This window comes from Pristiophorus japonicus, chromosome 9 (assembly GCF_044704955.1).
Source record: "Pristiophorus japonicus isolate sPriJap1 chromosome 9, sPriJap1.hap1, whole genome shotgun sequence".
Taxonomy (NCBI): Eukaryota; Metazoa; Chordata; class Chondrichthyes; family Pristiophoridae; genus Pristiophorus; species Pristiophorus japonicus.
Window position 1 is genome coordinate 64431054 of NC_091985.1, and position 14156 is coordinate 64445209.

General features: G+C 41.8%; 1 protein-coding gene across 1 annotated transcript in view; it reads left to right on the forward strand.

Annotated features, from left to right (window-relative positions):
- utp25 (UTP25 small subunit processor component) overlaps positions 1-14156 on the forward strand; it is a 37597-nt gene that overhangs the window by 14811 nt on the left and 8630 nt on the right. Inside the window, exons 7-9 of the mRNA XM_070888696.1 lie at positions 967-1180; positions 8097-8299; positions 10641-10823. Of these exons, the coding sequence (XP_070744797.1) occupies positions 967-1180; positions 8097-8299; positions 10641-10823 (600 nt within the window). The remainder of the gene's footprint in view (positions 1-966; positions 1181-8096; positions 8300-10640; positions 10824-14156) is intronic.

The window sequence follows — 14156 nt, forward strand, 5'->3', positions numbered from 1 at the left end:
CGTTGAACATTGAGACCTCCAATTATAGAAACACAAACCTAAAGTATTCAATGCAAATGAAATAGTCACATACATAAGCATAGATCTTCTTCTGGTTTCTTGTGTAAGTACAAATCCAAGGGCTAGTATTGAATATTCCCAGTGCTTTAACTGACAATTTTTTGCATCAATCACTTTTATTGTTTCCTCCTTCTCTCCTAAAGGCATTTGATTCTGAGAGTTGAAGTTCTATGGTGTCATAGCGCTCCAGTGTATTTCCCCAAGTGACTATTATTTGTATCGGCCAAAACAATGAATGTCGGCAGTCTATTTGATTGTAGCGGGTGTTGCAATTGAGTCAGATCTGGTTCTTGCCTAGCTACCACACAAATCTACTTTACTGCCAGAGTTACTGGGTAACAATCGAATTGGGACCCATGGCTCTTTATTACCCATTGGGCTGTGTACTCTTTTCAAAAATAATGTAAAAAAAAAAAAGATTTTTGTTATACTCATAGTTGACCAGTAGTGCATGATACTGTTTATCTACCACCATACTTCCCCTGCTGTTTGTTTATTGATCTCTGTGACTTATCACATTTCCTGATCAAATTGATGGACCGGGTTGCTCTACTATAACGTGTGGCAATGTAATGTTTAAGACCAACCAAATGTTAATTTGTAACACTTAAAAATTCTTGAATGATTGTTAAAGGATAAAATATTTATCTGAAAGAGTAGGCCGGATTGTTGGTGCCTAAATAAAGCTCGTTTGTAAAGAATCTGTTTGTTGCAGTTTACAAAATTAATGAGGTCCATGAAATGTTAATGACTTCAACAGTAAAGTGAATATAAAGATAAAGAAATTGTTTACAAGTGTTCAAGCAATGTAAGATGTAGGTGACCCGCAGTTGAAATTGATAGGCTAAATTAAAAAAAAAACAAGAACGTTAAATGTTAAAAAGAAAATATTTGTGTAACTTGCAGGTACTTATTGTGGTGCCATTTAGAGAATCTGCTTTAAGAGTGGTACATACTTTGATTGGTCTTCTTGACATGAAAAACAAGCTGGAAGTGAGCAACAAGAGGAGATTTAAGGATGAATTTGGCTCTAATCCAGGAGACAAGCCACCAAATCTAAAAAGACCTGAAGATTATGAAGCTATTTTTGCTGGCAATATTGATGACCACTTCCGGATAGGTGAGTACAGAGTTTGTTGTGTTGGTTAAGTTGCAAGAAATTGCAATGCTAACACTGTTGTCCTACCTCAGGTACTATAGTATTCAAACCAGCACAGAAAGTTGATTGAGCAGCTCTTAATGTTGGTGTGTGTTCTTTTCCACTTTCCAGTTCAGAGGAGGAGACCTCTCCAAATGATATCTTCCACAGTGCTGTCACTAGGATTTCAGTAAATTAAAAGTGAGCATGTGGAAAATTATCATTTGCTGGCCACTTGAAATGAGAATCAATAATTTTTAGATTTTGTCCTTCCAAACTTGGATTGTTTATAAAGAGAGTACTTTAAGCAATATAACATTTAAATAAATTACTGGAGGTAACTGACCTACCACTGGTTATGGTAGCAATTTGAGGTGATGAATTAAGTTTATTGTGCATTAAAGAATAGTAGCCCCTACATTTCTGTTCAAGCAGACAACCCCGAGATGTCTGCGCTTCTCTAATTCTGCTCCTTTGCGCATCTGATTATAATCGCTCAACCATTCGTGGCTGTGTGTTGTTGCCTAGACCCTAAGCTCTGGAACTCCCTGCCTTAAACCTCCTCCTCTCTACCCCTCTTTCCTCTTTCAAGACGCTCCTTAAAACCTACCTCTTGGCTTTTGGTCATCTGGCCAAATTTCTCCTTATGTGGCTCAGTGTCAATTTCTTTTGTCTCATAATACTCCTGTGAAACACCTTGGGACGTTTCACAATGTTAAAGGTGCTATATAAATACAAGTTGTTGTAAATATGCCTAGTAGCAACACTGCTCCAGCAGGATTGAAGTAGATGTCCCTTGTAGAAATGTAAAATTAAAATCTAGAGCTTCAAAACCTGACTGGTAAATATGTTGAACCATCTCCTGTGTTGTACTGCCAGTAAGCTTATGATTGAAGTTTCATTTACCACAAAAATCATCCAATATTTATTTATGAAAGTCAGTTAGGATACAAGTTGGATCTCTCTCTGGTCCGGGATTCTCTGGTTTGGCATTGGTTTCCTGCACTTTCTGGCTCTTCGTGATCAGTGCGTGACTGCCGCTTTGTGTGGGAGGCGTCCCAGTTTCCCGCACTTGGTGAGATCGAGGCCCAAGTTTCGCAGCCTGAGCCGGAGCATGGGTGCTGTCTACAGGTACTGGTATGCCTAGACTCGGCGTGACCTCCCATGGTTCGGAAAATTCTCTATTCTGGTACCGGTCAGGTCCTGAGGTCCAACCTGTACTACAGGAACAAATCATATTTAACACAAGCAAGTGTTTAGAGAAATCAATTTCCAAAAATAGACAAAGGGTTTATAGCAATCATTTTTCGAGTCCATGAAGAAGTATATCCATTGTTCGATTGAATCCCTTCTGCTTTGATTGATTTAGAAGGAAGAAAATATTTCTATACCATTATAGTTCTTTTTTCCCCATTTTTTTTAAACCGTCTTGTAAGAACATGAGAAATAGGAGCAGGAATAGTCCATTTGGCCCCTCGAGCCTGCTCCGCCATTCAGTAAGATCATGGCTGATCTGATCATGGGCTCAGCACCACCTCCCCATAACCCTTTACTCCCTTATCGTTCAAAAATCTGTCTATCTCCACCTTAAATATATTCAATGACCCAGCCTCCACAGCTCTCTGGGGCAGAGAATTCCATCGATTTACAAACCCCTGAGAGAAGAAATTCCTCCTCATCTCAGTTTTAAATGGGCAACCCCTTATTCTGAAACTATGCCCCCTAGGTCTAGATTACCCCATGAGTGGAAACATCCGCTCTGCATCTACCTTGTCGAGTCCCCTCATTATCTTATGTCTCAATAAGATCACCTCTCATTTTTCTGAACTCCAATGAGTACAGGCCCAACCTGCTCAACCTTTCTTCATAAGTCAACCCCTGCATCTCGGGAAGTAACTGAGTGAGTCTTCTTTGAACTACATCCAATGCAAGTATATCCCTCTTTTTTTAAAAAAGGGACCAAAACTGTATGCACTACTCTAGATGTGGCCTCACCAATACCCTGTACAGTTGTAGCAGGACTTCCCTGCTTTTATACGCCATCCCCCTTGCAATAAAAACGAACATTCCATTTGCCTTCCTGATTACTTGCTGTACCTGCATACTAACTTTTTGTGTTTCATGCACAAGGATCCCCAGGTCCCTGTACTGCAGCATTTTGTAATTTTTCTCCATTTAAATAATTTGCTTTTCCATTATTTCTGCCAAAGTGGATAACCTCACACTTTCCCACATTATACTCCATCTGCCAAATTTTTACCCACTCATTTAGTCTGTATATATCCCTGTACTCCTCACAACTTGCTTTCCCACCCATCTTTGTATCATCAGCAAACTTGACTACATTATACTCGGTTCCTTCATCCAAATCATTAATATAGATTGTAAATAGTTAAGGCCCCAGCACCGATCCCTGTGGCACCCTACTAGTTACTGTTTGCCAACCGGAAAATGACCCATTAATCCCAACTCTTTGTTTTCTGTTCGGTAATCAATCCTCTATCCATACCCCCAACCCCGTGAACTTTCATCTTGTGCAGTAACCTTTTATGTGGCGCCTTATCGGCTGTCTTCTAGAAATCCAGATACACCACAGCCACTGGTTCTCCTTTATCCACACTGCTCGTTACATCCTCCAAAAAAAACTCCAGCAAATTTGTCAAACATGATTTACCTTTCATAAAACCATGCTGACCCTGCTTGATTAAATTATGCTTTTCCAAATGTCCTGCTACTGCTTCCTTAATAATGGACTCCAGCATTTTACATAGAAACAGAAAATAGGTGCAGGAGTAGGCCATTCGGTCCTTCGAGCCTGCACCACCATTCAATAAGATCATGGCTGATCCTCAACGACAGATGTTAGGCTAACTGGTCTATAATTTCCTGCTTTCTGTCTGCCTCCTTTTTTTAAATAGGGGTGTTACATTTACGGTTTTCCATTCCGCTAGGACTTCCCCAGAATCCAGGGAATTTTGGTAGATTACAACCAATGCATCCACTATCTCTGTAGCCACTTTTTTAAAGACCCTTGAATGCAAGCCATCAAGTCATAGAAACATAGAAAATAGGTGCAGGAGTAGGCCATTCGAGCCTGCACTGCCATTCAGTAAGATCATGGCTGATCATTCACCTCAGTACCCCTTTCCTGCTTTCTCTCCATACCCCTTGATCCCTTTGGCAGTCAGGGCCATATCTAACGAACTGGAATCAACAACTCTCTGTGGTAGAGAATTCCACAGGTTAACAACTCTTGAGTGAAGAAGTTTCTCCATCTCGGTCCTAAATGGCCTTGCCCCTTATCCATAAACTGTGACCCCTGGTTCTGGACTTCCCTATCATCGGGAACATTCTTCCTGCATCTAACCTGCCTAGTCCCGTTAGAATTTTATGTTTCTATTAGATCCCCTCCCATTCTTCTAAACTCCAGTTAATGCAGGCCCAGTCGATCCAGTCTCCTATGTCAGTCCTGCCATCCCAGAAATCAGTCTGGTGAACCTTGCTGCACTCCCTCAATAGCAAGAACATCCTTCCTCCGATTAGGAGACCAAAACTGAACACACTATTCCAGGTGAGACCTCACCAAGGCCCTGTACAACTGCATTAAGACCTCCTTGCTCCTCTACTCATTCCTTTAGCTATGAAGGCCAACGTGCCATTTGCTGCCTTCGCCACCTGCTGTACCTGCATGCCAACTTTCAAAGACTGATGTACCATGACACCCAGGTCGCGTTGCACCTCCCCTTTTCCTAATCTGCCACCATTCCGATAATATTCTGCCTTCATGTTTTTGCCACCAAAGTGGAAACCTCAACATTTATCCACATTATACTGTATCTGCTATGCATTTGCCCACTCACCTAACCTGTCAAGTCACCCTGCAGCCTTTTGGCATCCTCCTCACAGCTCACACCGCCACCCAGCTTAGTGTCATCTGCAAACTTGGAGATATTACACTCAATTCCTTCATCTAAATCATTGATGTATATTGTAAATAGCTGGGGTCCCAGCACTGAATCTTGCAGCATCCCACTAGTCACTGCCTGCCATTCTGAAAAGGACCCATTTATCCCTACTCTCTGCTTCCTGTCTGCCAACCAGTTCTCTATCCATGTCAATACATTACCCCGTGAGGGAAAATGGGAAGGCTTCTCCTCCCCTGACAGAGGGTCGACGCTCGCCCCAACCCGCGTAACAGCCCCCGGAGTTAGCTGAGAGAGACGAATGGCAAGTTTAACAATCGTTTATTACGAACGTCCGGGAACACCTCTCATCACAGCCGCCTGTGAGCGGAGATGCTCTCCGAACAGCACAATCATACAACTTTTATACATTTCAAAAACCACTCTGTTCCCGGGCAAGACCTCCCTAGATTTCTAATTGGACTACCTTATCAGTGCTACTTCTCTAATTGGACTACCTTATCGGTACTACTTCGGATTGACAGACCATGAGCTCGGATTGACAGGCCATGATCTCGTGACCATCTTAGACCGTACCCAGAATGGTATCAATAGGTTGAAATTTGTTATACATTTTCTTTGGTGCCATGAAGTCTATCTCGGGCCTCTTTACGAGGCCTATCAGCGGTCTGTTTAGGTTCTCTCATATTGACATTTCTTGTTGGAATATTATCTGGTATCCCAACCCATAACAGTACCTTCTGGAGCCTTGGTGCTGGAATGTACAAGGCCAAGAAGAAAGGCCTTTTACCTCCTTATGGTTCAGTGCAGGAACTAGCACTTTAACCCTTGTCCCGCTGGTGCCCCTAATGCCAAATTTTTCTCTTGTACCCCTCAATACCATGCGCTTCAATTTTGCACACTGTATGGGACCTTGTCTTTTAAAAGTCCAAATACACCACATCCACTGGTTCTCCCTTGTCCACTCTACTAGTTACATCCTCACAAAATTCTGGATTTGTCAAGCATGATTTCCCTTTCATAAATCCATGCTGACTTGGACCGATCCTGTCATTGCTTTCCAAATGCGCTGCTATTACATCTTTAATAATTGATTCCAACATTTTCCCCACTACCGATGTCCGGCTAACCGGTCTATAATTCCCTGTTTTCTCTCTCTCCCTTTTTTTAAAAAGTGGGATTACATTAGCTACTCTCCAATCTATAGGAACTGATCCAGAGTCTATAGAATGTTGGAAAATGACCACCAATGCATCCACTATTTCTAGGGCCACTTCCTTCAGTACTCTGGGATGTAGACTATCAGGCCCTGGGGATCTTTCGGCCTTCAATCCCATCAATTTCCCTAACACCATTTCCTGACTAAAGGATTCCTTCAGTTCCTCCTTCTTGCTAGAACCTCGGTCCCCTAGTATTTCCGGAAGGTTATTTGTGTCTTCCTTAGTGAACTCAGAACCAAAGTATTTGTTGACTTGGTCTGCCATTTCTTTGTTCCCCATTATAAATTCACCTGATTCTGACTGCAAGGGACCTACATTTGTCTTCACTAATCTTTTTCTCTTCACATATCTATAGAAGCTTTTGCAGTCAGTTTTTATGTTCCCTGCAAGCTTACACTCGTACTCTATTTTCCACCACCTAATTAAACCCTTTGTCCTCCTCTGCTGAATTCTAAATTTCTCCCAGTCCTCAGCTTTGCTGCTTTTTCTGGCCAATTTATATGCCTCTTCCTTGGATTTAACACTATCCCTAAATTCCCTTGTTAGCCACGGTTGAGCCACCTTCCCCGTTTTATTTTTATGCCAGACAGGGATGTACAATTGTTGAAGTTCATCCATGTGATCTTTAAATGTCTGCCATTGCCTATCCACTGTCAACCCTTTAAGTATCTTTCGCCAGTCTATCCTAGCCTCTTACAGCCTTTCCTTCTCATTGAGATATATTTTTGTTGAGAGCTATGAAATATCTCCTTAAATGTCCTCCACTGCTCATCAACTGTCTTACACTTTAATATATTTTCCCAGTCCACTTTAGCTAACTCTGCCTTCATACCTTTTGTAGTCTCCTTTATTTAAGCTTAGGACACTGGTTTGAGATCCAACTTTCTTGCCCTCCAACTGAATTTGAAATTCAACCATGCTGTGATCACTCTTTCCTCGAGGATAAGTGATGTGGTAGGAAGTTGATTCATATTCATGATTTGCTACACAGTACTCTACCTCTCACTGATGGTGGAGAGAGATGTGGTACAGAGGATATGCTGTTCTCCATCGTTGAGGAAGAAATTTTAGGTGGCCATTCCTAGGTTGATGTTATATGCTCCTTTTGTATCTTCGTAGAGAACTCTATAGAGATCTGGAAATTGGTTAATCACCCACCCCCTTGACTGGCTGGTGCACACACAGCTTCCATGTGTTGCATGGAGACTAGAAGATGGGCAAATAAAAAAAAATAAAATAGTTGATTCACAATGATCTTAACATAAACAATAGTAGTCGGTGGGATATTCTGGACTTTCACTTTGGTATGCTCCAGATTTTACACTACTATTGAATGTAACCTGGACTTTAACCCAGGAACACACCAGTATTTGTTTTTCTAGCTAGGTGCAAGTCACCAGTGAACATGAGAAAATAGTGTATTTTTGCCTTTTAATATTCTGCCTCTTTGTTTTGGGTATAGTTTCACATGTGGTGGCTGTTCAGTACCTTGCCCATGTAGTATTCTTCATTTGTGAATCAAACTCTGCTTTTTCCTTACAAATGATTGGGAGTACCGAGATCAGTTGTAGTGTTCTGAATGAAATGACTAACTTCACACTGATTAGATATTCCTTGGGACCAGATAGGACTATAGGGCTGGTTGTCACACCACTCACATCTATCTGCTGAGTGGTATTGGGGGAGGAAGAAGGGAGAGAGAGAGCGTATCCTCATTATTCATAAACTAATTCATGCTTATTTGTTTCTCATCAGGTGTGGCCATCCTTCGGAGGAGTATGAGATTGTATGCACCATTTTATTCTAGTGATATCATCATTGCTTCTCCCTTGGGCTTGCGGACAATTATCAAAGCAGAGGGTGAAAAGTTGAGGGATTTTGATTTCCTTTCCTCTCTTGAAATATTAATTATTGACCAAGCTGATGTTTACCTTATGCAAAACTGGGAACATATTTTGGTAAGAAATTAGTTCCAACAATTTTCTTCAGTGGATTATCTGAAAAGCTCAATTTTGTTTTTAGTAAATGGAAGAGCTGCTGCACCGAAAATTTATCCCAAGCATGCTGTGTCCCTTTCAGGATAACTAGTATTTCTAAAGGCGTTTTGGGTTTTAACATGCCAACTGCCAAAATTATAAAGATGGAATGATACTTTCAGGTTTGGTTAATTGAAGTTTATCTATTGACTTGTTGGTCTTTCAACATTGAAATTAAATGCAAGTAGCTCTAATTTTGTTAAAATTGTTATTTTGCAACAGCTATTTAAAGAAAAGAAAATGAAAGGGGCAAAGTGACGGTATGAGAATAGAATGGCAGCTAACACAAAAGGTCATCCAGAAGTCTTCTATAGGCATATAAATAGTAAATGTGTAGTAGAAGGAGTGGTCAAAAGGAGACCGACGCATGGCGGCCGAGGGTATGGATGAGGTACTAAATGAGTACTTTGCATCTGTCTTCACCAAGGAAGAAGATGCTGCCATAGATATAGTAAAGGAGGAGGGAGAGGAGATACTGAACACGATAATTGACAGAGGTACTGGAAAGGCTGGCTGTACTGAAGTAGATACGTCACCAGGACCGGATGGGATGCATCCTCGGACGCTGAGGGAAGTGAAGGAAGAAATAGCGGAGATACTGGCCATAATCTTCCTTAGAAATAGGGGTGGTGTCAGAGGACTGGAGAATAGCAAATGCTTACATCCTTGTTCAAAAAACGATATAAAGATGAACCCAGCAACTATAGGCTAGTCAGTTTAACCTCTGTAGTGGGGAAGCTTTTAGAAACAATAATCAGGGACAACATTAACATTCACTTGGACAAGTGTGGATTAATTAAAGAATGCCAGCACGAATTTGTTAACGGGAAATCGTGTTTAACCAACCTGATCGAGTTTTTTGATGAGGTAACACAGGGTTGATGGGAGCAATGCGGTTGACGTAGTGTACATGGCATTCGACAAAGTTGAAGCCCATGGAATAAAAGGGACAGTAGCAGCATGGAAATGAATTTGGCTAAGAGACAGGAAACAGAGTAGTAGTGGTCGGTTGTTTTTCGGACTGGAGGAAGGTATACATTGGTTTTCCCCAGTGGTCGGTTCTAGGACCACTGCTTTTCTTGATAAATATGACTTGGATGTGGATGTACAGGGCACAATTTTAAAATTTGCAGGTGACACAAAATTTGGAAGTATAGTGAACTTTGAAGTGGATAGTGATAGACTTCAAGAGGACATGGACTGGCTGGCGGACATGTGGCAGATGAAATTTAATGTAGAAACGTGAAGTGATCCATTTTGGTAGAAAAAATGAGGAAAGGAAATATAAACTGAAGGATACAATCCTAAAAGAACCAGAGGACACTGATGTAAGTTAATTGGCAAAAGAACCAAAGATAACATAAGAAAATATTTTTTACACAGCGAAGTGGTTAGGATCTGAAATACACTGCCTGGAAGGGTGGTGGAGGCAGACTCAATCATGACTTTCAAAAGGGATTTGGATAAGTACCTGAAAGAAAAACAATTGCAGGGCTACGGAGAAAAGGCAGGGGAGTGAGACTAGCTGAGGCGCTCTTGCAGCGAGCCGGCATAAGCTTGATGGGCTGAATGGCCGCCTTCCGTGCTGTAACCATTCTATGATTCTATTTTATGTGAAGAAACCAGATTCTGAATTCACCAATTGAAAGAACAAATCAGCCACTGTTAGTGTGCTCATAGAACTGGCCCATTAATGGAACATACCCAATCTGAAGGGATTGGAGACGTTTTAGTTCTCTTTACAAAAGCCTTCTAAAATGTTATGCACCTAGTTTTGCAACAGTGACCACTAGTTCAGAACAGCATCTGTCACTAAGTTTCAATAAGGCTAGCAAGAAAATAAGATCTATTTAATTTGAATGGATGTATTAGTCTCGTGGTTATGGTACTGGAGCCAGCACCACAGAGGCTTTGAGTTCAAACCCCAACATGGCAAATTGCAAAATTGAATTTTTAAAAATCAGGTATTTGTGGACTAGCAGCAAAAAATAACCATGCTGTATTTTTGTAAAACCCAATTTCTTAACTTAATATCCTTCAGGGAGAGTTTGGCCCACATGTGACTCCAATCCTACACGATAGTTCACTCTTGATGCCCCACGGCAACACTTGTTTTTTTTTCTGCCTTGCCAGTGTCACACACACACAAAGAATAAAAATATTTAGAAAACTTGGTATGTTTTTGCAAGTGATTTTTCTGTATAAGTTTTAACATATGTAAGATGTTCAGGCATTTTCAGTAATATACTTTCGCTTGTTGCAGCATCTTTTGAAACACCTTAACCAACAACCTCATGAGCCACATGGAGTGGATTTCTCTCGTGTGCGGATGTGGAGTTTGAACAATTGGTCCAAGAATTACAGGCAGACTTTGATCTTCAGTGCACTTCAGGATCCACAGATTAATGCTATTTACAGTAAACACTGCTTCAACTACAGAGGACAGGTTTGTTTATCGTAAACTTTTTAATTGAGCTATTTTGGAGAATACAGTTCAGTGTCTGATTGTAATGGGGGTACGGTTTAAATTCATTGAATCCCGTTTACGTAAACCATATTCTTCATTCTGTAAGGCTAAATGCAAATGTTTGTCATTCCATTATGCCTGCTTTGGGTCTGAGTTGCGCTGCATTTAGTGTCCCTGAAGAAATCATCCACATGGGTGCCAGAATAGACAGTAGAATAAACGAACAATTTGGTGTTGGTATTTCCTAGATTCACTTCAGAGGTACATTCTACAACTTGAACACATCTTGCATCCAATAAAGGGTATTTTTCTTGATTAAGGCAACTTTTTGGGCCCAAGTTTCCACACTCTACAGCAAAATTCTAGAAGGACAAAGGGTGTTAAAAAAGCAAGCCTGAAGGCTTTGTGTCTTAATGCAAGGAGTATCCGCAATAAGGTGGATGAATTAACTGTGCAAATAGATGTTAACAAATATGATGTGATTGGGATTACGGAGACGTGGCTCCAGGATGATCAGGGCTGGGAACTCAACATCCAGGGGTATTCAACATTCAGGAAGGATAGAATAAAAGGAAAAGGAGGTGGGGTAGCATTGCTGGTTAAAGAGGAGATTAATGCAATAGTTAGGAAAGACATTAGCTTGGATGATGTGGAATCTATATGGGTAGAGCTGCAGAACACTAAAGGGCAAAAATCGTTAGTGGGAGTTGTGTACAGACCTCCAAACAGTAGTAGTGATGTTGGGGAGGGCATCAAACAGGAAATTAGGAGTGCATGCAATAAAGGTGCAGCAGTTATAATGGGTGACTTTAATATGCACATAGATTGGGCTAGCCAAACTGGAAGCAATACGGTGGAGGAGGATTTCCTGGAATGCATAAGGGATGGTTTTCTAGACCAATATGTCGAGGAACCAACTAGGGGGGAGGCCATCTTAGACTGGGTGTTGTGTAATGAGAGAGGATTAATTAGCAATCTCATTGTGCGAGGCCCCTTGGGGAAGAGTGACCATAATATGGTGGAATTCTGCATTAGGATGGAGAATGAAACAGTTAATTCAGAGACCATGGTCCAGAACTTAAAGAAGGGTAACTTTGAAGGTATGAGGTATGAATTGGCTAAGATAGATTGGCTAATGATACTTAAGGGGTTGACTGTGGATGGGCAATGGCAGACATTTAGAGACCGCATGGATGAATTACAACAATTGTACATTCCTGTCTGGCGTAAAAATAAAAAAGGGAAGGTGGCTCAACCGTGGCTATCTAGGGAAATCAGGGATAGTATTAAAGCCAAGGAAATGGCATACAAATTGGCCAGAAATAGCAGCGAACCTGGGGACTGGGAGAAATTTAGAACTCAGCAGAGGAGGACAAAGGGTTTGATTAGGGCAGGGAAAATGGAGTACGAGAAGAAGCTTGCAGGGAACATTAAGGCGGATTGCAAAAGTTTCTATAGGTATGTAAAGAGAAAAAGGTTGGTGAAGACAAACGTAGGTCCCCTTCAGTCAGAATCAGGGGAAGTCATAACGGGGAACAAAGAAATGGCAGACCAATTGAACAAGTACTTTGGTTCAGTATTCACTAAGGAGGACACAAACAACCTTCCGGATATAAAAGTGGTCAGAGGGTCTATTAAGGAGGAGGAACTGAGGGAAATCTTTATTAGTCGGGAAATTGTGTTGGGGAAATTGAAGGCCGATAAATCCCCAGGGCCTGATGGACTGCATCCCAGAGTACTTAAGGAGGTGGCCTTGGAAATAGCGGATGCATTGACAGTCATTTTCCAACATTCCATTGACTCTGGCTACCCTCCACTCGATAGGAACTGATCCAATGTAACCCCACTTTTTAAAAAAAGGAGGGAGAGAGAAAGCAGGGAATTATAGACCGGTCAGCCTGACCTCAGTAGTGGGTAAAATGATGGAATCAATTATTAAGGATGTCATAGCAGCGCATTTGGAAAATGGTGACATGATAGGTCCAAGTCAGCATGGATTTGTGAAAGGGAAATCATGCTTGACAAATCTTCTGGAATTTTTTGAGGATGTTTCCAATAAAGTGGACAAAGGAGTACCAGTTGATGTGGTATATTTGGACTTTCAGAAGGCTTTCGACAAGGTCCCACACAGGAGATTAACGTGAAAAGTTAAAGCACATGGGATTGGGGGTAGTGTGCTGACGTGGATTGAGAACTGGTTGTCAGACAGGAAGCAAAGAGTAGGAGTAAATGGGTACTTTTCAGAATGGCAGGCAGTGACTAGTGGGGTACCGCAGGGTTCTGTGCTGGGGCCCCAGCTGTTTACATTGTACATTAATGATTTAGACGAGGGGATTAAATGTAGTATCTCCAAATTTGCGGATGGCACTAAGTTGGGTGGCAGTGTGAGCTGCGAGGAGGATGCTATGAGGCTACAGAGTGACTTGGATAGGTTAGGTGAGTGGGCAAATGCGTGGCAGATGAAGTATAATGTGGATAAATGTGAGGTTATCCACTTTGGTGGTAAAAACAGAGAGACAGACTATTATCTGAATGGTGACAGATTAGGAAAAGGGAAGGTGCAACGAGACCTGGGTGTCATGGTACATCAGTCATTGAAGGTTGGCATGCAGGTACAGCAGGCGGTTAAGAAAGCAAATGGCATGTTGGCTTTCATAACGAGGGGATTTGAGTACAGGGGCAGGGAGGTGTTGCTACAGTTGTACAGGGCCTTGGTGAGGCCACACCTGGAGTATTGTGTACAGTTTTGGTCTCCTAACTTGAGGAAGGACATTCTTGCTATTGAGGGAGTGCAGCGAAGATTCACCAGACTGATTCCCGGGATGGTGGGACTGACCTATCAAGAAAGACTGGATCAACTGGGCTTGTATTCACTGGAGTTCAGAAGAGTGAGAGGGGACCTCATAGAAACGTTTAAAATTCTGACTGGTTTGGACAGGTTGGATGCAGGAAGAATGTTCCCAATGTTGGGGAAGTCCAGAACCAGGGGTCACAGTCTAAGGATAAGGGGTAAGCCATTTAGGACCGAGATAAGGAGAAACTTCTTCACCCAGAGAGTGGTGAACCTGTGGAATTCTCTACCACAGGAAGTAGTTGAGGCCAATTCACTAAATATATTCAAAAGGGAGTTAGATGAAGTCCTTACTACTCGGGGGATCAAGGGGTATGGCGTGAAAGCAGGAAGTGGGTACTGAAGTTTCATGTTCAGCCATGAACTCATTGAATGGCGGTGCAGGCTAGAAGGGCTGAATGGCCTGCTCCTGCACCTATTTTCTATGTTTCTATGATTTGCGCCTGATTTTTAGGAGCAAC